Source organism: Podarcis melisellensis (assembly GCF_964234715.1).
Source record: "Podarcis melisellensis genome assembly, chromosome: Z".
In the NCBI taxonomy this organism is placed as follows: domain Eukaryota; kingdom Metazoa; phylum Chordata; class Lepidosauria; order Squamata; family Lacertidae; genus Podarcis; species Podarcis melisellensis.
The window spans coordinates 39,451,737-39,478,493 of record NC_138547.1 but is presented as its reverse complement, the minus strand read 5'-3'; the positions used below and the strand labels follow the sequence as shown (position 1 = coordinate 39,478,493).

At 47.4% G+C, this 26,757-nt stretch overlaps 2 protein-coding genes and 1 long non-coding RNA gene across 9 annotated transcripts in view; 2 read left to right on the top strand and 1 right to left on the bottom strand.

Moving 5' to 3' along the window:
- Positions 1–10,934, bottom strand: part of SEPTIN6 (septin 6) — a 49,556-nt gene extending 38,622 nt beyond the window's left edge. For 5 of the 6 annotated variants that reach the window (XM_081897652.1, XM_081897654.1, XM_081897649.1 and 2 more), the window contains exon 1: positions 6,256–6,306. In XM_081897652.1, coding sequence (XP_081753778.1) covers positions 6,256–6,291 — 36 coding nt within the window. In that variant the 5' untranslated portion in view covers positions 6,292–6,306. Of the gene's footprint in view, positions 1–6,255; positions 6,307–10,551 lie in introns of those variants that run through there. The other variant, XM_081897650.1, reaches the window with a different exon arrangement.
- LOC309362195 overlaps positions 1–26,757 on the top strand; it is a 67,283-nt gene that overhangs the window by 18,109 nt on the left and 22,417 nt on the right. The gene's annotated exons all lie outside the window — the stretch shown is intronic.
- Positions 18,553–25,589, top strand: SOWAHD (sosondowah ankyrin repeat domain family member D). 2 transcript variants are annotated; one of them, XM_081897663.1, is made up of 2 exons: positions 18,553–19,333; positions 23,884–25,589. In XM_081897663.1, the coding sequence occupies exon 2, from the start codon at positions 24,053–24,055 to the stop codon at positions 25,076–25,078; it is 1,026 nt and encodes a 341-aa protein (XP_081753789.1). In that variant the 5' UTR covers positions 18,553–19,333; positions 23,884–24,052; the 3' UTR covers positions 25,079–25,589. The 2 variants fall into 2 exon arrangements, with proteins under 2 accessions (XP_081753789.1, XP_081753788.1); XM_081897662.1 differs by having other exon boundaries at positions 18,553–19,348.

The following is a 26,757-nucleotide window of genomic DNA, read 5'->3' as shown; positions in this document are numbered from 1 at the left end:
AATAAATGCCACCATGTATATGGTAACCAACATCCGGCCAGCAGAGCTTCCCTAAAGCAGGTTTTCCCAAACTTGGGTCTTCAACTGTTTTCGACTACAGCTCCCATCATCCATGGCTAGCAGGACCAGTGGTCAAGGATGATGTGAACTGCAGTCCAAAACAGCTAGAGACTCAAGTTTGGGAAACTCTACCCTAGAGATTTGTGAGGGCAGAACAAGGCAGCTCCCCCATCAACACTGTGTTCCTCTTGCTATGCAAGCTGCAGCCTACAGCTGAGAACCAGACGTTCAGGATGCCGTGCGTCACTCCAGCCTCCTCTTGGCTCTACCTCTAGGACTAGAGGAGGAACATAGGAAGAGACCTGCTGGATCACACCAAAAGCCCATTCTAGGACAGCATCCTGTTTCCAGAGGTGGCCAGCCAGCTGCTTCCTGAAAGCCCACAAAAGCCTGAAGGCAACCCCCAACCCCTGCTGTCTGCCCCCAACATCCTCAAACAGGCTCTCAGGGGTGAGACTTCCTGGTGGAACTAAGCTGCTGTTATATCTCTTTTGAAATAGGATTGCACTGATGGGGACTCTTCCAAAAACAGAGCGCTGCAAATTCCAGGAATGAAACAGCCTAGATGTTACAAGATGGGTAGCTGCAAGAGCCTTGGGAAATTAGCAAATGCAAAACTCCCCTCGCATGGGCATGTGTGTGTGATTCTGTTCTTGGTTCAGAATGTGGTCAGTCTTCAAATACATTTCTTGACTGCCTCTTGATCTGCAGAAAGGGGAAATGCCAATTATGCAATGGCAGGGATCCTTGTTGGAATATGCATGTGCCATTTTGCTTTGCTGCTATTGCAAACACATTGCAAACTTGCAGGAAGAGGAGCTCTGAATTTCTCTCTCTCTCTCTCTCTCTCTCTCTCTGTGTGTGTGTGTGTGTGTACAGTGGTACCTCTAGATGCGAACAGTATCCGTTCTGGAGCCCCGTTCGCATCCTGAGCAGAACGCAACCCCCGTCTGCACATGCGCAGGTCACGATTCGCCACTTCTGTACATTTGTGTGGTGTCATTTTGAGCGTCTGTGCATGCGCAAGCGGCAAAACCCAGAGGTAACCCGTTCCGTTACTTGCAGGTCGCCACGGAACGCAACCTGAAAATGCTCAACCTGAAGCGACTTTAACCCGAGGTATGACTGTATAAAGCAGAAGACATTACATGTAGTTTCAAAATGCACTGAGCTCTTTGGCCAACCCGAATTCACAGTTTCTGACTGCTTTTTGACTAGAAACGACAGCAACGACAAACTATCTGGATATTTTAACGGTTCAATTTTCTTCACTGAGTCAATCCGGAAGAGAAGGATAAAAAGATACCAGCCACTACTTTGTTATTACAGAGAGAATTCGGCAGAAATTCACACAAATGGGGGAAAGCACTTCCTTCCAGCTCTTGCAAGGAGGAGCTGGAGTTCACGAGAAGGGCAGAGAAGCATGCAGAGGCTAGGATGGCACAGAGTCCCCAGAGTCCCCCGTAGCAGAAGGACATGACTGTAAACCATTGAACAGCTGGGTGGGGTTCTTCCTGAATGGGCAGGAGACTGTTTTTCAGCCACTCTTGCTCTGGTGACTTTGCATGTCACAATTCCATCATGTCAGAAGCAAGCAGCAATTTCAGTCTCTAAACAGGCAGGACAAGCATAACATCACCCCTTCTCATAAACAACAGCTGCAGCCCTACCTTGACCCATTTCTCTTGCCAACCTCTATCCCATGAAAGAACCTTAATTCAGTGGGAGGACAATACACTTTGCAGGCATAAGGTCCCAGGTTCAATCCTTTGCAGCTCTAAGTTGTTGGTGTTGGCACCTGTATGTGTTGAGAAGCAACGGAGTGCACCTCCTCTAACACCCCCATACACCCCACCCTAAGTAAGGCAGGGTAAAAACTCCCATCTGGACACCTGGACAGCAGCAATTAGTATTTACAGTGGTACCTCGGGTTACATATGCTTCAGGTTACACACTCCACTAACCCAGAAATAGTGCTTCAGGTTAAGAACTTTGCTTCAGGATAAGAACAGAAATCGGGCTCCAGCAGCGCGGCAGTAGCAGGAGGCCCCATTAGCTAAAGTGGTCTCCAGGTTAAGAACAGTTTCAGGTTAAGTACGGACCTCGGAAACGAATTAAGTACTTAACCTGAGGTACCACTGTACTTAGCTAGATGAACCAATAGGAACAAAGGAAGCAGCCTTACGCTGAGGTTGATCACTGGTCCACATAGCTCAGGATTATCTACACTGACTGGTAGCAGCTCTCTGGGGTTTCAGACAATGTTCTCTTCCAGCCCCACCTGAAGATGCCAGGGTCTGAACATGGGACCAAATGCACACAATGCAAATGGCTTCTACTGAGTGATGGTTCTTCTCCAATGGTTTGATTGTTCCCCCCACATTGCAAACTCCGTAGGGTCCGGACCACATAAAGAAAGCCTAATGCTTTTTAAATTGTGTATTAACTGGCCAGATCCCCAATTTCCCATAATCTGAAATATTAACTTTTGATTGTAAAGGAAACTATTTCCTTTGTGCACCCACACATCCCAGGTGTGTGTGTGTGTGTGTGTGTGTGTGTGTTTCTAGGGAAAGATCCATCAGGTTTGTTACAGGATCAGGGCCATAATTCTGCAAAAGGTAGCAATATCAACCTTTCTCCCCTACTTTGCACGCAAGAAAATTACCTTATAATAATGACACAAATAGGAAAGGTGTTGAGAAATCATTGCACTGCAGAGAAACTGGTATTTCTGCACAGCTCAGTAAATAATGCATTAAGGTCAAGCAGAAGTCATCTCCCCCAAAACTGAAAAGAAGAGGAAGGAATGGGGGTACCTGAGGCCTTCCAGATATTGTTGGACTCCAACTCCAATCACCCCCAGCCACAATGGCAGATGGTCAGGAATGATGTGATTCATAGTCCAACAACATCATGCAGAGAGCAGCTAAGTTTCCCTCCATTGGCCCAGGCCAGGCATGGCAAACTTGGCCCTCCAGCTGTTTTGGGACTACAATTCCCATCATCCCTGACCACTGGTCCTGTTAGCTAGGGATGATAGGAGTTGTAGTCCCAAAACAGCTGGAGGGCCAAGTTTGAAATTGTATGGCAATTTCAGTGGTCTAGGTACATAATCATCAGTGGGAATTTGGTTTTTTTGCTGTGTTTGACCAGATTCAGTAATTTCCTGATGGACGCTGGCTGTCTTGGGCTTGGGTTAGTAGTGCTTCCACCACATGAAACATAAATTAGTCAAGGTAAGAGTTGAGGCACACATTATGGTTGCATTAAAGACTTTGATTGTTTAGAATGGAAATACCTCTTAGAAGTATTAACCAACTTCCTACAAATCCTTAAACAAATTTACTCCCAAGCTTCAGCAAAATGTAGGCTCAATGGTATGGACTCTAATACCATAGCAATACAAAGAGTGACTAAACAAGAGTGCCCACCATCTCCCTTCCTATCCATCCTGGCCCTGGAACCCCTAGCAATCCAAATGTGAACAGCCCCACAAACACACTAAATATTACCACCCCAATCTCCTCTCTCCCTCTCCTCTTTCTTCTTCCCCCACCTTGTTCTGTATAATGTCTCGCATCAAAAGTAAAAAAAGGACTCTACAACATGAAAAAAGACAATGCACATTTTTGTGAACCAATAAAATCTTTAATACAATTTTTTTATATATAAAAAAAGACAGCAAGCGTGAGTCATGCACTAAAATGAAGACATTCGCCATTTGTGGTAAATTCATTTCTTGCTTGTCAAAAAGCCACACACATTAAGACAACCCACTAACTCTCATTTGCCTGGAAGCATCAGCCAAGCCTTGTTACCATCCATGGCAGGTTGACAATGCATGTTAAATAGACCTATGCACGCTCAACACAGAAAACGCAGTTATGATTTTAAACATTCAGGTTTCTTTAGAAAGGCCTTCCTTATATATCTGCTCAGAAGACAGACTGCCAAGAAACATGAGGGTCACAACCCTGCTCATTTTGCTTGCTGTTCGACTGGAAACCAGAACAGCCTTCCTCACCTCTCCCACCAGTGTATTCTGCCAGGCACTCTGCATTGTGTTAGGGAAAGAGGAGACCTCAGGGGTGTAATAATAACAATAAATTAAGATTCAGTTTAGTTTAGAGGAAATGCAAGTAAGAGGAGACAAGACACAGGTGTGTAAAATTATGTATGGTGGAATGAAAGTAGATTAAGAGAACAGTTTATCTCCCTCTCTCTTAATACGGGAACTAGGGGCCACTAAACTGAATGCTAGAATATTCAAGCCAGACAAAAGAAGGTACTTAGTCACACAGCGCAGAGTTAAACTCTTGAATTCATTCCCAGAAGTAGTGATTGCCACCAAGTTGGATGGCTTTGAAAAAGGATTAGATGAATTCAGGGAGGATAAGGCTGTCAGTGGAGACTATCCCTGATGGATGGCTATGTTCTATCTCCACTGTCAGAGGTACTGTGCCTCTGAGAGCCATCTGCTGGGAATTTCAGGTGGGGAGAGTGGTGTTGGACTCAGGTTCTGCTTTCAGGCTTCCTCTGGTCATCTGCCCAGCCAATGTGAGGACAGGATGAAAGACTAGATGGATCATTAGCCTGATTCAGCAGGTTCTTCTTAGGTTCTTAATGGATATCAAACCATCAAACCCTTGCTCAGGCACAACCGGTGCTATTTCTCCACGAGACAACTGTGTACATACACACTACATGGTAAATTGCATCAGATGCTACCCATTCCCCAACCTTCTTCATGTTCAGTTGCACTGCACCAAGGCCACAGATTTATTTCCCACATCTTGAAACATTCAGCTTCTTAAATACTTCCTCAGTGCTCTAAGTGCAGGCCAGTCTCAGCGGAAGAAGTAGCCCCTATACAGAAGGATCTACAAAAGATGAATTCTGGCTGAATGCGTCACAGAAAGGCAATGGAAGTGAATGCCTAAATATTATTGTTATTGTTATTATTAAATTTTGTATACCACTCTTCATCCGTAGATCTCAGGGTGGTTCACAACATAAAATACAAAATGCATAATAAAAACAGCTAGACTGGTGACTGCATGTGGCAGCCTAAAGGATCTTCACTGGCTCCCAGTACGTTTCTGAATACAGTTCAAAGTGTTGGTGCTGACCTTTAAATGGTCTCAGCCCAGTATACCTCAAGGAGCGTCTCCACCCCCATCACTCAGCCCAGACACTGAGGTCCTTCTCCAAGGGTCGTCTGTAGTTCCCTCACTGCAAGAAGTGACATTTCAGGGAAACAGGCAGAGGGCCTCCTCAGTAGGGGTGCCCTCCCCGTGAGACCCTTCCCATCAGACGTCAAGGAGATAAAGAACTACACAACTTTTAGAAGACATATGAAGGCAGCCCTGTATTGGGAGGTTTTTAACGCTTGATGTTTATAAAATTATATCATGGGCAGGGTATAAATCATAAAAGTATTATCATCATCAACAACAACAAACCAATAAACCCCTTCCCACACCCACTCTAGAGGAAAGGAGCACCACTCCCACCACTGGGACACATGGAAGGGGAGGGGTAAACCTGTCAGTGCCAAGAATACTGAGCTAGAATGGACCATTGATCTGACTTGGGGTAAGGTAGTTTCCTATGATCCTGTGTCCACACTAGGCTCCAGTCTCTTCTATCCTTAGGCAGAGTGACACACACACACACCCTAGAGTACAAGTGAGCAACATCCACAAATAATTCACATGTCTTGCTGTAAGTTATGTTTTGGGGCATCAGTGTTGGATTTAGAATAGAGGCAGGGAACATGTGGTCCTCCAGATGTTGTTGTTGGGCTCCAGCACCCATCAACCCTAGCCAACATGGCCTGTGATCAGGAATAATGTAAGCTGGGAAGAGCCAAAACATTCTCCACCCCTGATTTAGGGCTCTTCTTGCACTGCCTCTCAGTCTACATGAGGCCAGGTAAGCAACTGCCTTGGGCAGCAGACCCAGCACCCAAAGAATGCATCACCTGCTGCCACCACCATGGTAACAGCAGTAGCCATGGTGTGCTCTTTAGAGGCTAGATCTGCCGCCACCTTGACATTTCCCACCCCCACTCCTGAATACTGTCTCTATAGTGGTCACTTGGCAAACAGAAGGCATTCTGGTTTCCTCCCACCCCCAATGAAGTAATTGCAGAAGCTGCCCTCTGGGGGGTCTCCTGGACTCTGCACCCACCTGGCCTGATTCAGAGTGGGTCCCTTTTCCCTCCATGGCAGCCTCTGATCCCCATTTTAGCTGTTGGGTAAGGCTGTTTTGCTTCCTCCCCTTGTTCCCGATGTAGATCTTCACTCACCCATCTTGTGGTTTGCCTCAGGTGTCTAAATGTCTTGAGCCAGCCCTTTGCATGTCATGTGGCAGAAGAGTGACTGGGGATCTTGCGTTTGTTATGGCTGTGGACAGAACGGCTTGAGTACATGGGGATTGCTGCGTTTCCCTAGGCTAGCAGCTAGGTTAATTTAAAAGAAGCTGCAGCTTTCTTTTAAAATTCAAACCAGCTGAGCAGATGAATTGCTGTTGTTTTTATTTTTATTTTTTTTAAAAAAAGATGAACTTAAAAGCAAATATTAGTTGGTGCTTTGGAAATCAGGCAACCTGGGTAAGAAGCTGCCTTAAACTTAAGAACATAAGAAGACTCCTGCTGGGTCAGGCAAATGGCCCATCTAATCCAGCAACCTCTTCTGACTGAGGCCACCCAGATGCCAGGCATTAGCCATGTGGATTGGCAGTAGCATGTTCTGCAGTCCCAAGAAGCCTTCTCACTGTGGTCTTCCACTTAAGTGCCTTTACAGGGAGCATGTGACACACACACACACACCATGTCACAACAATTTTCTCTGGCTATCAGTCTGTTTTCAGTCTCTTTACTGGTTCTGACCTACAAAGCATTGAACAGCATGGTTGTCTGAAACACTGCATTTTCTCATAGAAGCCTTTCCAGATCCTTGGGAAGGGCCTGTCTTCCTGTCCTGCCAACACCGGACACACATTTGAAGGGAAGGTCCACATCTCAGTGGCAGAGCATCTGTTTCGCTTGCAGAAGGTCTCAGGTTCAATCCCTGACATCTCCAGGTAGAGCTGGGAATGTCCCTGGTCTGAAATCCTGGAAAACCATCTACCAATCAGAGTAGGCAATCTGGAGCTCTCTGGAACAATGTTCTGACCTCATATAAGGCAACTTCCTTGTAAGAGGGCATTTTCATAGCTGCTCCCAAGAGTAAGAACTCATTGCCAAGGGGTGTCCGGCTAGCCTGCTGCTAATTACCTAAAGTGACATATTGTATGGTTGTTTTTCTTAACTTTATTGCTGTTTTACCTGCCTTATTCTTATGCTGTTTTCACTTGGAATCTTATTGCTCCTTATTATTTTATTTTGCATTTTTATTATTGCCTTGGGGAGCATTTGGTGGAAAGGTAGGACAAAATTTTAACAAATAAATAAAATAAGATACAAGTGGAATAACCAGGGCCAACCTTAGAAAGTAGTGGGTTCTTTTCCTCAGAGGTTTCTAAACAGAGGTTGGGTGTCCATCTGCCACAGATGCTCTAGTTGAGATTCTTGCTTTGCAGGGGGTAGGACTAGATAATTGTCACGGTCCCTTCCAGCTCTACCATTCTGATTCCTATTAGTCTACCACGGAGGACTCAACATGCAGCTCACTGGTTGCCTAGTGCTGCCTTTCAGTTGCTAGAAACCGTTGGAACGAGAGTGATCTTGTACATCCAGGTCCTATTTTTGGGCTTCCCACATGCATCTGTGCCAATGTGGTATAGTGGCTGGAGTATTGGGCTAGAACTTGGGAGACCAGAGTTCAAATCCCCACTCAGTCATAAAGCTCACTTGGTGACCTTGGGCCAATCACCATCTCTCAGCCTAACCTACCTCACAGGGTTATTGAGAAGGTAAAACAGAGGGACAGGAGAACCGTCCATGCCACTACTTTGAGCTCTTTGGGAGGAAAGGTAGGGCAGAAATGTCACTGTTGTTGTTAAAGAATCCACTATGAGGACAGTATGCTGGACTAGACAGATGGGCCATTGGCCTGATCCAGCAGCCTCCTGTGATGTTCACCAGGTTGGCTGGCGCTGACTGCCAGCTGTAGCCCAAAACAAATGGGAGCCACCAGGTTGGCAAAGCGTAGTGTAGCACATTTATTTTTAACTTTTTATCACACTGGCATTCCAAACCTCAGTCAAGATGTTTATTAGGGCAGCATAAATGAGGTCATCACATTTTGTCTTCAGAGCTCTTTTGAGGGGAAATAGATTACAAGTGACCTGCGAAGGCCTCACAGTGAGCTTCATGGATCTGAGCAGGGATCTGGACCCTACTCTCACCATGCCAAATATATGTCACTCTGTGATATACACTTGGAACGAATTGTGGATACCACCCAACTGAACAAACTGAAATATTGCACTCTGAAGGTCAGATTTATGAAATGTAGGGCTATAAGGAGCTGTCTAATACAAGCTAGTTGTCCATCTAGCCCCAAACTGCTTGCTCTGACTGGCAGCAGTCCTCTAGAACCTCAACTAGGGGTCTTCCATTCACTTGCTCCCCATTATTTGTTTTAACTAGAGATGCCAGAGATTAAGATCTGGGATCTTCTGCATACAAAGCAAATGTTCACTAACTGAGTTATGTTCCCTTCTCTTTAAATATTTGAAACTGGAGAAACTGGATTCATTCCAGCCCTAGAACATCATGCAGTACAACACATTCTTTTAACACACAAAGATGATGCATTTAAAATGGGGTGTGGAACCTCTAGCCATCCAGCTATTGCTGGACTCCAACTCCAACAATCCCCAGCCAAGATGGCCAATGGTGAGGGATGATGGGAGATGTAGTCCAATATCTGGAGGGACAGAGAATCCCCATCCCCAATTGCTGTACTACACTGCATGCTCCTTCTTCTAACATCCTGGCAGGTTAGAAATCCCAGGAGCTCCTGTGGTCCTTTCCCTAGTTAAAATGAACAGGGAATTGCAAACAAATCTACAAGCCAAAAGATGTTCAATTAATTTGGTTTGCAAAGGGCTCCATCTCCTGCCTCAGGAGTGCCTCTGTGCTCCCTTTCATCACAGCAGAGACAAAAGGACAGGTGAGCTCTGGACATTATAGAACTTGTGCGGAGACAAAAATCTCCCACCCTTCCAATTAAAAAAAATAAAGAATTCCTTGTCATGTTGGGAGATGCCAGGCATTGTGATGTGAGTGATGCACCCCCCCCAAAAAAAAGCCAATATATAGGAATCTAAATGGAGCCAGAAAGAGAAATGAACACTTTATGGAAAATGATCACAATGAAAATTAAGCTGCTTGAAGATGAAACAATTTACAATCAAATCCAAAGCACTTTATTTATGGAGGTGCCTGCTGTGACCCCTGGCAGTTGCAACCCCACAGCCTGCAAAAGAAATAAATATAAATAATCCCTCGTCTGCAAAATGCACACATGCACCACAGCTCCAGTTTAGCGTAGCCCAGAAATGAAGAGGGCTCCACAACTGAGCAACCCAAAGCTAGTTAAAATCTGCCCCCAACTATCCCACGCTAATGCAAGAAGAGGTCACACCCACCGCATCATTCAACCCACATCTCCCCGTTTCATCAGGCCAAGCCTTTAAGACAGTCATCTGCAAAGCACTGCTTCCTTCGTCCTATGCAACACGCTACCCAATAAATCCGGCCCGTCACGGCCAGTCAGATCACACACAATCAAGGCAACCCTCTTTTGTTTAATACAAAGGCTCTCCCTCAAAAAAAAAAACCCAAACCCATCACCTTTAGCCAGTAACATCCTCTTGTCCTCCTGTCTTCCCACCCGCCCCCGCACACACGCGTATAAAATCCAGCCTGCAAAAAAAGACAAAAAGCAGCAGCAGCAGTCCATAGCCTCCCCGCATTCGCCATCACCCGAACCTATAACGGGAAAGTCACCGCCAAGAGCATCACCCCAGCGGCTTCTCTTATACCACCAGCCCGCTCCACATCCCTCTGCGCCGACAGTAACAGCGGTTTGTAAAAAATAAGACCGAGATTTAAGAATTCACATCTCTGATCATTTAAGAAAATACGGTTTCGGAATCCCCCAGCACCTCTCCCACTGTGTTAACGCCCAGTTCTTAATTCGGAACCATGGGAATATCTCGGACTGGGGAGTGTATATGCAGCTCGTGCCCGCTTTCCTGAAGTGGCCATCCGGGTATCCACCCAGCATTCATTCATTAGCCAAGCTGCCTCTTTCCTCTCTGGCCCGTTTAGTCGGCATCATCACCTAGCCGCGGCTTCCCTGGCCAAAGAAGCGCGCGCAAACCTTGCCCGTCCCCGAGAGCTGGAGTTCTAGCGGCAGCTTCGCAGGGAAGGCAAGCTAGCCAGCTAGCCGGCCGGCCGGTCAGCCATGCTCAGGGAGGCCCACCCCAGTCCCAAGCGCGGTGCGCCCTCCACGCCAGTCGCCGCGCACTCACCACCTGGCGCGCTATCTCGGTGGCCGCCATGGCCCCTTCGCCTCGCCTCCTCGGAAGCCGAGCCCGCTGCAAACTCTACCTCAGTCCAGGAGACACTGTTACACTGACTGAGCGGGTGGAGGAAGGACCCGGCTACTGCGGCATGGGGGGGGAGAGAGAAATGGGGCGTGGACACGACCGAATCCTCTGCCACTCGTTTGGAGCGAGAAAGCCGGCTAGGGCGCAGAGAAGAAGGGCGCTGGCGGGATCCTTCCCTTCTGAAGCAGTCAGCTCCTCCCGCGCGCTTCGAGGAGTCTCCACAGGCGGCTCCACAGCATTCCTCCCCCCACCGCCTCCCCCGGGCGAAATGGTGCAGTCCGAGACGCGCGCAAGGCTAGGGTCCGCGCGGCTATGATGTGACTGTGCGCTTGCCTGGGTGGCTCTGAATGAGACCGGGGAGGAAGGAAGCCAAAGAAAGGGGAGGGAAGGAGGGACGGAGACCGCGAACTAGAGCGGAGGAGGAGGAGGAGGGCGCTCCAGACTTACTACTAGTGGTGCCCTCAGGCCAGGACTTCAGGGCCCCCACGCAACAGAATTAGCAGGAGAGGCCTCCAAGTGCTGACCTCACCTGGAAATAAGTGAAGCATGGCACCTTAGCATGCGCTAAAACTACCTAACCATAGCTGTCAACGTTTCACTTGTTTTAAGGGAATTATTCCGAATAGGATTCCTCGCAAGAAAAGGGAAACGTTGACAGCTATGTACCTAACTTAAGCCTAGCATTACCTCGAAGGCTCTAACTGCACCGTTGCTTACTAAGCTGGCCCTGCAATCCCCTTGAGCCAAGCCAGCTTCCTTCTCTCCTGCTTGGACTGGATCAGGGCTGGGCAACCCTTTTCTCTCAGAGGGCCACATTCCTTCCTAGGGAACCTCTCTCAGGGGCCACATGCCAGTATGGGCAGGGCCAGAAGCAAAAGTGAGTGGAGCAAGAAATGCTAATTTACTCGCACACCTCTCTTTGTCCTCTACCTAGGCAGACAGGATAAATCACAGAATCAAAAGAGTTGGAAGAAACCACAAGGGTCATCAAATACAATGCCCTGAAATGCAGGAATCTCATGCCTTATGTGAGCCCAACAACCCCACAAGCTCCAATTTCTACTTTTTGTTAAGTATGTATTTTTATTTGGGGTGGGCATCTCCCCCCACCCCCCGCTATACCCCTGTACACAGCCAAAGGAAACTGGAAGCAGCATCAACATCAAAGAGTCTTGTGGCAGCTAAAAGCCTAACAGGTTTTATTACAGAATGTTGAGTCCATTTCAACAGATGCATGAAATGTAAGTCTCAGTTGGCAGCTGCAGATGCGTTTGCTCTGTTGAGATAGAAAATGTTGCGAACAGCAGGGCCCCATAGCCATGAAATACAAGAAGTACAATCTGTGACAATTTCTTTGTAAAGCTTAAAGATAAGCCAAGTGACCCTTCATTAACAGCTTATCTTAAGCTTTACATAAAAAAGCCACATACTGTATTTGTTGCATTTTGTGGCCACGTGTTTCCCCTGTTTACAATTTGTTTTTCTCTTTAGTCATGCACATGTTATGATACTGAACATTTATATGGGCTCTTTCAAGCATTCAATGCATTCCACATTCCAGCCCTTACAAAGTAAATCAGTATACTATCCTCTGTGTTGCAAAGGCACCAAGAGAGTAGTTTGCCAAAGTCCACCTGGCGAGTTTGGAAGGAGGTGACATTCAAACCAGGGACTTGCCAGTTTGTAGTTGTTGTGAAATTGTGTTGTATTTTTGCACACATGTCCTGCATGCAAGCTTCCCACAGGCATTCTGGTTGGCTTCTCTGAGAACAGGACCAGACTGGACACTGGCGTGAAATATCTCAAAACAGTGAGCAACCTTCAGTTCTCCAGAACCCTTCATGAGGCAGGATGTTAAGCAAAGTGAGAGCAGAGGTAAGGGAAGATAGAGGAAAGCTGGCTTGAGGTAGCCACAAATCTTCATTTGTTCACAGTCTTAAAGTGGAGCATAGGAAGAGATCAGAACTGGATCAGCCTCAACTAGGTGCTCTGCGAGTAACATTCTCCACCTATTAACTGTGGACACAGGACTGCACTGTGCATACCACAGGCACCATATGTGAAGGACATTCATACTGGAATCCACAAACAACAGCACAATGGTGTTGACCTTTAAAGCCCTAAACGGCTTCAGTGCTTTATACCTAGAATCATAGAGTTGGAAGAGACCACAAGGGCCATCGAGTCCAACCCCCTGCCAAGCAGGAAACACCAACAGAGCACTTCTGACATATGGTTGTCAAGCCACTGTTTAAAGACCTCCAAAGAAGGAGACTCCACCACACTCCTTGGCAGCAAATTCCACTGTCGAACAGCTCTTACTGTCAGGAAGTTCTTCCTAATGTTTAGGTAGAATCTTCTTGTAGTTTGGATCCATTGCTCCATGTCCGCTTCTCTGGAGCAGCAGAAAACAACCTTTCTCCCTCCTCCATGTGACATCCTTTTATATATTTGAACATGGCTATCATATCACCCCTTAACCTCCTCTTCTCCAGGCTAAACATGCCCAGCTCCCTTAGCCGTTCCTCATAAGGCATCGTTTCCAGGCCTTTGACCCTTTTGGTTGCCCTCCTCTGGACACGTTCCAGTTTGTCAGTGTCCTTGAACTGTGGTGCCCAGACCTGGACACAGTACTCCAGGTGAGGTCTGACCAGAGCAGAATACAGTGGCACTATTACTTCCCTTGATCTAGATGCTATACTCCTATTGATGCAGCCCAGAATTGCATTGGCTTTTTTAGCTGCCGCATCACACTGTTGGCTCATGTCAAGTTTGTGGTCAACCAAGACTCCTAGATCCTTTTCACATGTACTGCTCTCAAGCCAGGTGTCACCCATCTTGTATTTGTGCCTCTCATTTTTTTTTGCCCAAGTGCAATACTTTACATTTCTTCCTGTTAAAGTTCATCTTGTTTGTTTTGGCCCAGTTCTCTAATCTGTCAAGGTCGTTTTGAAGTGTGATCCTGTCCTCTGGGGTGTTAGCCACCCCTCCCAGTTTGGTGTCATCTGCAAATTTGATCAGGATGCCCTTGAGTCCATCATCCAAGTCATTGATACCTAAAGGAGTATCTCCACTCCCATTGTTCAGCCTGGACACTGTGGTCCTTCTGGCAGTATAAGAAGTGAAGTTACAGGGAACCAGACAGTGGACCTTCTTGGTAGTGGTGCCCTTCCATCAGATTTAAAACAGATGAACAATTATATCTGATACATCTAAAGGCAGCCATGTATCAGGATGCTTTTAATGTGTGATGTTCTGCTGTGTTCTTTTTATATTCTGTTGAAGCTGCCCAGAGTGGCTAGGGCAACCCAGACAGATGGGAAGCATACAAAAAAATAAATTAATCCATCATCATCATCATTAAACTTATTCTCATGGAACTCTCCATGTAAGCTCACTCCCTTTCCACCTTTCACAAAAAATTAAACCCTTAAAAAAAAGAAGCTGGCTTTAAGGAATGATCTGTAGTTTTCAGGGACCCCTGACCATTAGGTCCAGTCGTGGCCGACTCTGGGGTTGCGGCGCTCATCTCACTTTACTGGCCGAGGGAGCCAACGTACAGCTTTTGGGTCATGTGGCCAGCATGACTAAGCCGCTTCTGGCGAACCAGAGCAGCGCACAGAAACGCCATTTACCTTCCCGCTGGAGCGGTACCTATTTATCTACTTGCACTTTGACGTGCTTTCGAACTGCTAGGTGGGCAGGAGCAGGGACCGAACACCAGGAGCTCACCCCATCGCGGGGATTTGAACCACTGACCTTCTGATCGGCAAGTCCTAGGCTCTGTGGTTTAACCCACAGCACCACCCACATCCCTTTGTATCCCTTGTATCCTTTTGTGCCCATTTGTATCTGGGACCAATTCAAGGTGCTCACATTATTGCTTAAAGCCCAAAATGACCAAAGTCCCAAATATCTGAAAGGCCATTTCCATCCCTACTGACCTTCTCAGTTGTTGGGGAATTGTGTCCTAGGAGAGGGTTTTCTCTGTGGCAGCCACCAAATTGTGGAATGCCTTCCCTACAGAGGTGTGACTAGCCCCTTCACCCAACAGCTTCACCCAAGATGCACCTCTTTATCCTAGTCTTGGACCATTAAGGTACTTTCCCCCCTGGGACTCACCTCTATAAGCTGAACTTATATAGACCCCCAACCCATTTGGAGCAGTTTCATGTGTTTTACCTTGGTAGTGGTATTATTATTATTTTTTAAAAAGTGCACATTCTATTGCTGTAACCTACCCAGGGACCTTATGGTGAGGGGCAGGTAAGAAATCTTATAAAATAAATAGGAATTAGCTAAGTGCTAATGGATTCAGCACAATAAGCAACTCCTTAGCAATGCATGCTTCCTTGGAAGTAAGTCCCATTAAGTCAAATTAGACTTACTACTTACCTTTGCAAGTGATGTGTTTAGGATTGCAACATCAGTTTCATTTAGGAATAAACGGGTCACACGCTACCCCTAGTGGATATCTTAAGAAATGCTTAGGAGAAGATGCAGATTGGAAAATATACTGCTTTTATCTTCCCTATAATTAATGAGAAGCAGATTTTTAAAGTTCACACCTGCCTATCGGGCAGTGTAAGGGAAAACTGAATGCTTGTATTCTGTTTCGTCAGCCTAAGCTGGCCTAAAAATCATTGATTTTAACATTCTTTATGTCTCTTATTTGCAAGAAGCAATACGGTAATAATATTCTAGACCACAGTGTTGCTACTTCCAGTGAGAAAGCTGTGTTGGCTGGTTGCTGCAGAATCTAAGATTCTTGTGATATCAGAAAGCTGCAGTCTTATAAAACTTAATAATAATAATAATAATAATAATAATAATAATAATAATAATTTATTATTTATACCCTGCCCATCTGGCAGGGTTTCCCCAGCCACTCTGGGCGGCTTCCAACAAAATATTAAAATACAATAGTCTGTTAAACAAAAAAAAGCTTTCCTAAACAGGGATGCCTTCAGATGTCTTCTAAAAGTCTGGTAGTTGTTTCTCTCTTTGACATCTGGTGGGAGGGCGTTCCACAGGACGGGTGCCACTTCTGAGAAGGCCCTCTGCCTAGTAACTTGGCTTCTCGCAGCGAGGGAACCGCCAGAAGGCCCTCAGCGCTGGACCTCAGTGTCCGGGCAGAACGATGGGGGTGGAGACGTTCTTTCAGGTATACTGGACCGAGGCCATTTAGGGCTTTAAAGGTCAGCACTAACACTTTGAATTGTGCTTGGAAACGTACTAGGAGCCAATGGAGGTCTTTCAAGACCGATCTTATGTGGTCTAGCTGCCTCATTCTAGATTAGCTGCAGTTTCCGGGTCACCTTCAAAGATAGCCCCACATAGAGTGCATTGCAGTAGTCCAAGCGGGAGATAACTAGAGCATGCACCATTCTGGCGAGACAGTCCATGGGCAGATAGGGTCTCAGCCTGTGTACTAGGTGGAGCTGGTAAACAGCTGCCCTGGACACAGAATTGACCTGTGCCTCTATGGACAGCTGTGAGTCCAAATGACTCCCAGGCTGCGCACCGGGTCCTTCAGGGGCACAGTTACCCCATTCAGGACCAGGGAGTCCTCCAAACCTGCCTGTCTCCTATCCCCCCAAAACAGTACAGTGGTACCTCTGGATACAAATGGGATCCGTTCAGGAGCCCCGTTTGCATCCAGAAGCGAACACAACCCGCGTCTGCACAGGTCACGATTCGCCGCTTCTGTGCATGTGCTTGTCGTCATTTTGACCATCCATGCATGCGCGAGCGGTAAAACCCAGAAGTAACGCATTCTGTTACTTCTGGGTCACCGTAGAGTGCAACCCAAAAGCACTCAACCTGAAGCAACTTCAACCTTAGGTATGACTGTGCTTCTGTCTTGTCAGGATTCAACCTCAATCCATTAACCGTCATCCATCCTCCAACCGCCTCCAGGCACACAGGACCTTCACCACCTTCACTGGTTCTGATTTGAAAGAGAGGTAGAGCTGGGTATCATCTGCATACTGATGAACATCTAGCCCAAACCCCCTGATGATCTCTCCCAGCAGCTGCATGTAGATGTTGAAAAGCATGGCGGAGAGGACAGAACCCTGAGGCACCCCACAAGTGAGAGCCCAGGGGTCTGAACTCATCCCCCCAACCCTCCCCCACCAACACAGCACAGGAGGAAGGAGCAGAACCACTGTATAACAGTGCCCCCAGCTCCCGGCCCCTCTAGACAGTCCAGAAGGATGTTATGGTCGATGGTATCAAAAGCCACTGAGAGATCCAGCAGAACTAGAAAACAGCTCTCACCTTTGTCCCTAACCCGCCAGAGATCATCGACCAGTGCAACCAAGGCAGTTTCAGTCCCATGATGAGGCCTGAATCCCGACTGGAAGGGATCCAAATGGTCTGCTTCTTCCAGGCATGCCTGGAGTTGTTCAGCAACCACTCGCTCAATCACCTTGCCCAAGAATGGAAGATTTGAGACTGGGCGATAGTTGGCCATATTGGCCACATCTAAAGATGTTTTTTTAAGAAGCGTTTGGATGACCGCCTCTTTCTGCAGGTCTGGGAAGGCTCCCTCACAGAGAGAAGCATTCACCACCCTGCAAAGCCCATCACCCAGCCCTTCCTGGCTAGCTTTTATAAGCCAGGATAGGCAAGGATCAAGGAAACAGGTGGTTGGTTTCACTCATCCAAGCAACCTGTCCACATCCTCAGAGGTAACAGATTAGAATTGATACCATATTAACTACTGGGATAGCTCAGTTGGCAGAGCATGAGATTCTTAAGCTGAGAATCATGGGTATGAACCCCATACAGGGCAAAAAAAATCCTTCATTGCAGTGTGTTGGATTACATGACCCTCATAGTCCCTTCTAACTCTACAATTCTATGATTCTATGCTAAGTATATTGTTGTTATTAGTTTAGCAATCTCCATTACATGTATTACACATCCTCCTCAAGCAGAACTGGTTTCCTGCATTAACAACAGGCAGAATTGATTTGCAGTGGTGCAAAAACTCTGCCCCACCAGACCTACCTAAGCCCAGCATGGGGCCTAACTTGGCCCACAAGGCAGTCTCCCTCCCAAATATACCCACCAGCCCCACACCTAAAATCAGGTAAGTACCATGGCTCAGTGGTAGAGCACCTGTCCCACATGCAGCTGGCCCAAGGTTCAGTCCTCCAGCATCTCCAGGTAAGCCTGGAACTGTTCCCTGACTGAAGCCCCTGACAGCTGCTGCCGGTCAGTGTAGATAATACTGAGCTTGGTGGACCAATGTTCTGATTTGGTATATAAAGCAGCTTCCTATGTGTCACGTGTGGTGCCAGGTGTGGAGCAGGTAAAGACATGTCTGCCAAAGGACACTCCTGATTGTTCTTTGTTTGGCCACTGTCAAACAGCTAGTCAGGAAGGGATTAGCAGCGCTAGGAAGTCCCCTACTGAGAATCGCTGGCCCCCATCTGCGCTATATAGTTTAAAGTAGTGTGATAAAGTAGGGTGCTCACTGGAAGGACAGATTGTGAAGCTGAGGCTCCAATACTTTGGCCACCTTATGAGAAGAGAAGACTCCCTGGAAAAGACCCTGATGTTGGGAAGGATGGAGGGCACAAGGAGAAGGGGACGACGGAGGACGAGATGGTTGGACAGTATTCTTGAAGCTACCAGCATGAGTTTGACCAAGCTGCAGGAGGCAGTGGAAGACAGGAGTGCCTGGCGTGCTCTGGTCCATGGGGTCACAAAGAGTCGGACACAACTAAACGACTAAACAACAACAGTGTGATAAAAGTAGGCTTCCCCCAAAGAATTATGGGAGCTGAAGTTTAGGACGTGGTGTACTGCTGAGAGTTGCTAGGAGACCCCCTGTTGCTAGGAGACCCACTCATTCACAGAGTGGTTTCACAATCCTTCTTTCCCAGGGAACTTTGGGATTTGCAGCTCTGGGAGGGGAATAGCCTCCCAGCAACTCTCAGCACCCTGAGCAAAATGCAGCATCCATGATTCTTTTTCGGAAGCCGTGGCTGCTTAAAGTGGTACCACGCTGCTTTAAAAATGCATAGTGCAGATAGACTCTCCGAAACCATAGAACGAATCGGGGACTGTAGACTAGATAGGTAACCAACCCCTAAACGGGTTTTAAGGTGCCAGTCCATTTGGAGGCCGCTGTCCCTGGATAGGGGCAGGCTTTGGTCATCTTTGATTTCCAGCGAAAAGTCAAAATTTGGCGCCCCCAAACGGATCTTCTCAGTTATGGGTCTGTTCAATTTTGCGGCGCCCTGTGCGCGAGAACCATCCGCACCGTCCTAAATCCGACTTCTGCAACTCCGCAGAAAGGGGAGATGTATAGCTGCGTCCGGCGACCACCACCCTTTACTTCTCCCGGAATAAAAGATCGCTGGCTGTTTAAGTTTCTCGCCATGCGGAAGAACGCAGTCAGCATCACATGCGGCGGCTTAATCTATCCCAGCCAATAGGTCGAGAGCAAAGGTCACGCTGTTGCTTTTCTGCAGCGCTTCGAAACTCACCGATGGCAAACTTTGCACAAAGGAACTCCGGAGAGGCGCTGGCTGGAGACTGCGCTGAGACGCGGAAGGAACACTAGTCTCAGAAGGGGAGGAGGAGCCCCGAGGGCGGCTGCGCCTCTGCAAGGTGCCCCAGCGGCTTCCAAGCCGGGAAAGGCCTGGGGAGCACCTGGTCCGAGCCGCTGTCCCCCGCCACCCTGCAGGTACGCTTGGAAAAGGTAAAATGAAAAGCGTTGGGAACTTCCCCGCCCTTCCCAAACTGCTTCCTCATCCTTTACTGGAATAGCTAGGACTTCCTAGGGGGGGTTTCTTTTTCAGAAGCCCCAAAAAGAAAGTGTACAGGTGTCTAAACGTCAGCACCCAGGGAAGGTAGTTCGAAGGCTAAGTGGAACATGAGACGGTGGTTTTTCATGCAAGACGCCGGATCATTCTCGCGCTATGCTGAAGTCAGGGCTTTCGTCGCAGCGTCTCAGAGTTCATTTTACGGACGGTCGCGTAAGGGTATGAACTTCAGAAAGTTGCCCCTTGGGATTCCCCAGAAAAACTCGGGAAAAGCCCGCGTTTCCCGTCTTTGGGAAATGCTACTACTATTGACAAGGGTCATAATAAGGGCAGCGCCGATTCGGGGTATACAAGCGGGTACCCAGCATAGGGCACAGGAGGTGCGTGCGTGCGTGCCCCGAGATCTACCTGCGGGGGAGGCATCCTCATGGTCGGAGCTGCTGCAGCTGCGGGCGTCTTTGCTTCCTCCTCCTCCTCCCCTACCCTCACCTCCCCCGGTCCCTGCTGCAGACAAGAGATTCGCTTTCCCGGACGAGGCGCAGGTGGCACTTGGGGGAGGGAAGCTGCAGCCGGGTCACAATCCTGCGGGCGCTTCCAGAATCGAGGGTCACGGTGGAGACGAGCTGGCTCATGCACCCTGAGTGCGCAGTGGCGTGTGTGTGTGTGTGTGTGTGTGGATTTTGTCCTCACTCATGGTGTCATATTACCCAAGTTCGTCTCTGATAAGGGTTGCCAAGCATTTTGAACACAATGATAACTACTATGAATATAAATACTACATATCAATTCATCCACGTGTAATTCCTACTTCAGAAGTACAGTAGATTCAGTTTAAAGCATGGCTTTCTCCCACTTTTTATCCTGCAGTCACAACATTCCTAGGTAGAAATGAACAGCTTGAGGGGATCAAAAGCATTATGTTGTATGTTCATTACATGGGTGAACATTGCAAACCGCTCTGCCTGCATGTTGCTGAATCCACACCTTTATTTACAAAAATATTGTGATTTAATGGAATGTTAAGAAGGATGCTTGGTTATAAATAATTGGCCATCACTAAAATAGATCAGGAATTGATGATAAGAGAGATTAAGAGAAACAAATTTGCAGGAGAATTATTTTATCGTAATTAATTAAGCGGTCACAAAATTTGGAAATAAGATGATAATTTGCTTGACAAAATTTATTAATGTTGTAAATGGGAGCGGGAGACGTGAGGAAGTTCAAGGATTATATGAAACCTTGTTGCTGAATCCACACCTAAGACATTCAAGCTCAATTTGTGTGTTGGGGTCATGCCCAGAGCATATGAAATAAGAACAAAGGATGGTGCACTTGAGTAGGTGCAGAGAGCATTTATTTCACCATTGAATCATAATAGCTTGTGTTTGGACTGTTGGTGTGCCACTATGCATTAGCACAGTGCAGCAAGAGAGAGCCGAGAGGTCTGAATTTAGGCCATTTACACATAAGTAGCCATAGGCAAACCAATATACTTGAGCTTAAAAGGTAAAGGGACCCCTGACCATTAGGTCCAGTCGTGGCCAACTCTGGGGTTGCGGCGCTCATCTCACTTTATTGGCTGAGGGAGCTGGCGTTCAGCTTCTGGGTCATGTGGCCAGCATGACTAAGCCGCTTCTGGCAAACCAGAGCAGTGCACGGAAACGCCTTTTACCTTTCCGCCGGAGCAGTACCTATTTATCTATTTGCACTTTGACGTGCTTTTGAACTGCTAGGTTGGCAGGAGCAGGGACCGAGCAACGGGAGCTCACCTGTCACAGGGATTCGAACCACCGACCTTCTGATCGGCAAGCCCTAGGCTCTGTGGTTTAACCACATTAATTAGCTGTAATATGGAAACAATTAAAGCAGGCAATCTGGTTCTGTCTCTTGGGTGTTATGTTGGAGGAGTAAGACAAGTGGGAGGCTATAAGGGCTGCTTTTCTTAGCTACCATGAAGTTATGTCTGTGTGAGTTATTACTGATCAGGAGGAGCTGCTTTAAAAGAACAGCAGCCTACTTTACAGGGCTGTTGCTAGGATAGCTAAAATAAGGGCTGCCCAAACAGAGGGCATTTGCATGGAGACTTGAGTTCCAGAATCTCGCTGATGCCCCCCAACAGTAAAATAACCTTGAAAGTTGCTATGTTGGCTGAGGAAAGAAGTCACAGATCAATAATTCCAGTTTATCCAAACTACGGTGGAAAGGGAACAGAGGAGAGACAACTGTGTTTGCATTTCGGAGCTTATTTAACACTTTTGACAATCGGAAAAGAAGTGTCAGAAGCCTATTTAAAAAAATACTTTACAATCAGAGCAGAATTTGCCAAAGTGTTTGCCAGAGGATGCTGGTGCCGCCAGGTCATTTCCTTCTGCTGAAATTAGGTCTGAAATCAATAGAATGTGTGAGAGGGTGTGGGGGGTATGTGTGCAGATGTGCCCAGGGCCCAAAACGTTGGGCAACCCCTTGAAAAAGATGTTTGTTTCACATTGTATGCCTGTGTACCTCTCAAAATGTGTCTCAACAACACCAAGCAAAAGGAAACTTCAATTCATCTCTGGAGGAAAAGAAGTGGGTGTTGTTCTTTTTGGCTCTGGAATATTTAACCTGTGTATGTCTCTGACAAACAGGTTTTAGATTCCCCAGAGTTCCCTGAGAGGAGGAATTGATTATTGAACTACTCTGGAATTGTAGCTCTGTGAGGGGGAATAGAGGCTCTCCTACGCACTCCCTTAGCCCTTAATGAATATACACTTTCCATCATTCTTTGGGGGAAATCCATGGGCGTTAAAAGTGGTACGATAATGCTTTCAGTGTATAGTGCAGATTGAGCCAATGACAGTGTCTCACCAGTATGACAATATTTCACAGTGTTTGACTTACAGAAACAGTCAAATTTCAAATAACTCTATATATGATGAATAAGCACACATCCCACCAGGGAATGGTATAATAAAATCTGAGCCATCCTAACTCAGTTCAGAATTATATCTCTAAACACCCTGATCATTTATTGGAAAAAATAGTTCTCATTGTTAGCATGCTTGGGCTCTTTCTTGAAAGTGGTCTCCAGAACCACCAGAGTCTATTTTATGCTCCATTGAAAAGACACAGTCTAACAGCAAGCACTCATCTATACAATGCACAGTACATGAGATATTTTCACTACCAAGTATTGAATGCTCTGCAAATGCACACCCACCCATGAACATATTATAAAGTAAAAAGCAAAATGGAACGAAAAGTTCAAAAATGTGAAGTAGAGAAAGCTTTACTTTGACAAAGGCTGCATTCCTATCCGCACTTATTCAGAGGGTCTTCTGAATAAGGTCATTCAGTGAGACTTACTTCTGAAAAGACATGCACTGGATTTCACTGTTAATTAGAACTGGCTGTGATAAATTTTGCACTTTGTCTTGCACTTAGCATAGTCTAATCTAATTAAGTCCTAATCTTAATTAAGTACACCCAGTGCCTCCTGCACTCTATCTTAATACAAACTGCGGGTTTGCAGCACAACTCCCCTCTATTCCCTGTTTGTCTTACAGACCAGCCTAAAGAGGAGTTCTGGAGTCTGGACTACATGCAATTTTGCTCACTAATCTGTCACACTTTAGTTGGTTCTAATGAATGAAGAACTTCCTGTGCTGCTGGGTTGTTTTTCTTCAAATGACCCAATCTTGCCGCCAACCATTGTTGTGAGTTTCAAAAACCTTATTGTGTAGAGGCGACTGTGGAGCAATAGAAATCTGCACTATACATTTAAAGCAGTGGCACTTTAAATAGTCATGCTTCCCCCCCCAAGGAATACTGGGAAATGTAGTTTGTTAAGCGTGTTGAAAGTTGTTAGGTGACTCACTTAATTCCTTCACAGAACTACAGTTCTCAGAGTGGTTTAACAGTCAATCCCTCTTCCCAGCTAACTATACTGATTGTAGGAATAGGGGTCTCCTACGGCGGTTCGAATCCCTGCGGCGGGGTGCGCTCCCATCGTTCGGCCCCAGCGCCTGGCAACCTAGCAGTTCGAAAGCACCCCCGGGTGCAAGTAGATAAATAGGGACCGCTTACCAGCGGGAAGGTAAACGGCGTTCCGTGTGCTGCGCTGGCTCGCCAGATGCAGCTTGTCACGCTGGCCACGTGACACGGAAGTGTCTGCGGACAGCGCTGGCTCCCGGCCTATAGAATGAGATGAGCGCACAACCCTAGAGTCTGTCAAAACTGGCCCGTACGGGCAGGGGTACCTTTACCTTTACCTTTATCAACCTTCAGTACCCATAACAAACTATCTCTCTTTGCTGCAGGTATGCATACAACCTTAAAGACCATTGCTTAACAATGGCAGTGTAGACTTGCAGTGGAACCCTAACCTTCTCTGGCCAGATGGTTGCCGCTTGCAGTTGTCAGTTTCGCAATAAGTGTTTTCTTCCTCCTTTGTAACAAAACTAAAGTTTCTGTTCCCCTTTGCATGCAGAATCAGGAAGCCCTGCAGCACTGAGACCTCAGGAGGAGCTTCCTTCTTATCTACACAGGAAAGCAACACATTGAACATGTGGCTCTTCCAGAAACTGACAGTGACTTAACGGGAGAGTCAGGAAAAACCCAGGGACTTTTGGGGATCGGTGCACTCTGGAGGAGACGACATGGCAGAAAAACAAAGGGAAGATGGCTTGGAAGAGGGACAAAAGGTGCTTCCAGGTTTGAAGCCATGCATGCAGGAAGACACCACCCGTGCTCGGCCACAGACTGCTGTTGGCAGCCAGTCTCCCAGGCCCAGCAGCCGGGCTGACAGCTTAATTCTCCGACGAGGACAGTTGTTGTCCAACTTCAGCAGAAGCATGAACAGGTCAAGCAGGCGTTCGGGGAACTGGGCAACGGGGGTGGACACAGCCAGACTATCAATGGGTTATGGTAGCACAAGAAGGAAGGGACTGAAGGATAAGCTCTTCCAAAGCAGCCAGGCCAAACCTATGTGGGTGACAGCTTCCCATCAGGAGAGCGTTGTGCTGGACACCCAACCAGATCAGGAACCTCTCATGGATGGGAACACTGATGACTTGTCCTTAGCTCTGGATCCAGTGGAGCACGAGTGGATGTTGACTGTCGCCCAAGGAGACGCAGAGAGCATCCTCAACTTACTGGCCAAGGACCCCAGCCTTCTCTCCAGGAGAGACTTTGTGACGGGCTTCTCTGTCCTCCACTGGTTGGCCAAACATGGCCGCCATGAAGACTTGATTGAGGTGATTTCTTTTGCGGAACAGAATTGCTACCCATTTGATGTCAACATGCCCTCAGCCAGTGGCAGACTAACCCCTCTGCACCTAGCCGCCCTCCAAGGCCATGAGATGGTCATCAAAGTGCTGGTGGGAGCCTACGGAGCCAATACAAGCCTTCGGGACCACAACGGCCGCAAGGCGTGGCAGTACCTCCGAGAAGATGCTTCCAGAGAGTTAAAGGAGCTCTCGGGGGCTTGTGAGGAAGACCTGGCCCAGCTAGGAACTGGAAACGCCAACAACAACTGTGCTCCATCAGCGCGATGTGGAATTGGCATGTTCAAGGGGGACAGCAAGGAAGCCAAGGGCAGAGGACACAGCCAGAGGGCCACGCCCAGACTGTCTTATTTCAGGAACAAGTTCAGACAAGCCATTGCGTTCTTCCAAGAGCGTTAGATGCCTGCTCTGTGGTTAAGGCAGTTGGACCTGTTGGCTGTGAGTGGACTGTAATCAAAGCCATTAAATGAGAGGGTGGGACTGTAGAAGGAGGAAGCACTGGAGGTGGCTGTTGTGAGATTGAGATATGTCGCCAGAGGGGGATAGCTTCAGCAAACCTGCCTGCGTTTGCTTTTTGGCCTCAGGTATGAGATCCAAGGCCTGAAATTCGGAAGGAAGGGGAGGGAGTGACAAAGGGGATTGGTGTGACAAAGTGGGTAAGGCTAAGTTTGGGGAAACCCCTATTTGTCTCCTTGTTCCCCAGAAAGGAACCTGCAGATAGGGGAGGGGTGACACAGGGGATTGGTGTGACAAAGTGGGTAAGACTAAGTTTGGGGAAACCCCTATTGGTCTCCTTGTTTCCCAGAAAGGAACCTGCAGATAGGGGTGTGCATGCAGTGTGCTCAAAGCAACTGTAATTCTGCACTAAGAAAAATAAATTCTGCAACCTGTGCAAGGTTTGCTCCTGTGGAAAAAACCTGCGTATTTTTCTCTTCTTTCTTTCATATTTCAGCAGGGGGCTGGTCCACTGTCCCTCAGACCTTGTGGGGAGCCGGACTATATTTTGGGGAAAAAATGAATGAATTCCTATGCCCCACAAATAACCCAGAGATGCATTTTGAATGAAAGGACACATTCTACTCATGTAAAAACACGCTGATTCCCAGACCATCCATGGGCTGCCTTTAGAAGGCGATTGGGCCGGATGCGGCCCCTGGGCCTTAGTTTGCCTACCCATGGACTAGATCCCTGGAGCCCTTTCCAGATCTACTGTTCTGATTCCCCACCCCCGGTGTAGTTCTAGCTTAACCAACAGTAAGTGGGAATAACTTTCAGGGTGACTCCAGAGGATCATTCTCTGTTTCAAATAAAGGACTGGGGTGTTGGAGTCGGGGAATCCTAGCCAATTTGAAGGCTGTTTGTCTCCATCAGATACAAGGGGGCACATAGACTTCCTCTCAGAACTCGACAAGAACTAACTCTGAGATGTTTACATGTGTATGTAAAAAAAAAAAAGGACCATTCAGACTTCTAGCACTACACAGCTTATGAAGGAGGTGATGGACAGAGAACCAAACTAGGGAGACCTGCAACAAAATGCAGTATGATGTGCTCCTATGTGCATCTGCAGCCAGCCACACCCACTTTCAGTATACTCCCTTACAGTCCCTACTTCCCAACACTTTCCCTACATTGTGGCCACAGAGCTCTGTCACCATTAGGAAATTGGGCTTCATTCTGGAGCTCAGGTGGCCCAGCTCTGTGATGTCTGAAGCATCGGCTGCATCATCTTCAAGTACTACATGGTCTTCACTTTGTTCCAGGTGAGTACTCCTCACAAGGTGAAGCAGAATTGTCTGTAGCAACAGTTCTCAAAACTCCTTCCCTCCCCAGCATGGACCACTTGAAAATTGTTGAGGAGTCTTCCTTAATAGGGACGCGGGTGGCGCTGTGGGCTAAACCACAGAGCCTAGGACTTGCCCATCAGAAGGTCAGCGGTTCAAATCCCGGCAACAGGGTGAGCTCCCGTTACTCGGTCCCAGCTCCTGCCAACCTAGCAGTCAAAGTGCAAGTAGATAAATAGGTACCGCTCTGGTAGGAAGGTAAACGGCGTTTCCGTGCGCTGCTCTGGTTCACCA

What these genes read in the sequence shown, in the direction of transcription:
- SOWAHD (XM_081897663.1), top strand. Translation starts at nt 24,053, where the DNA reads ATGGCAGAAAAACAAAGGGAAGATGGCTTGGAAGAGGGACAAAAGGTG.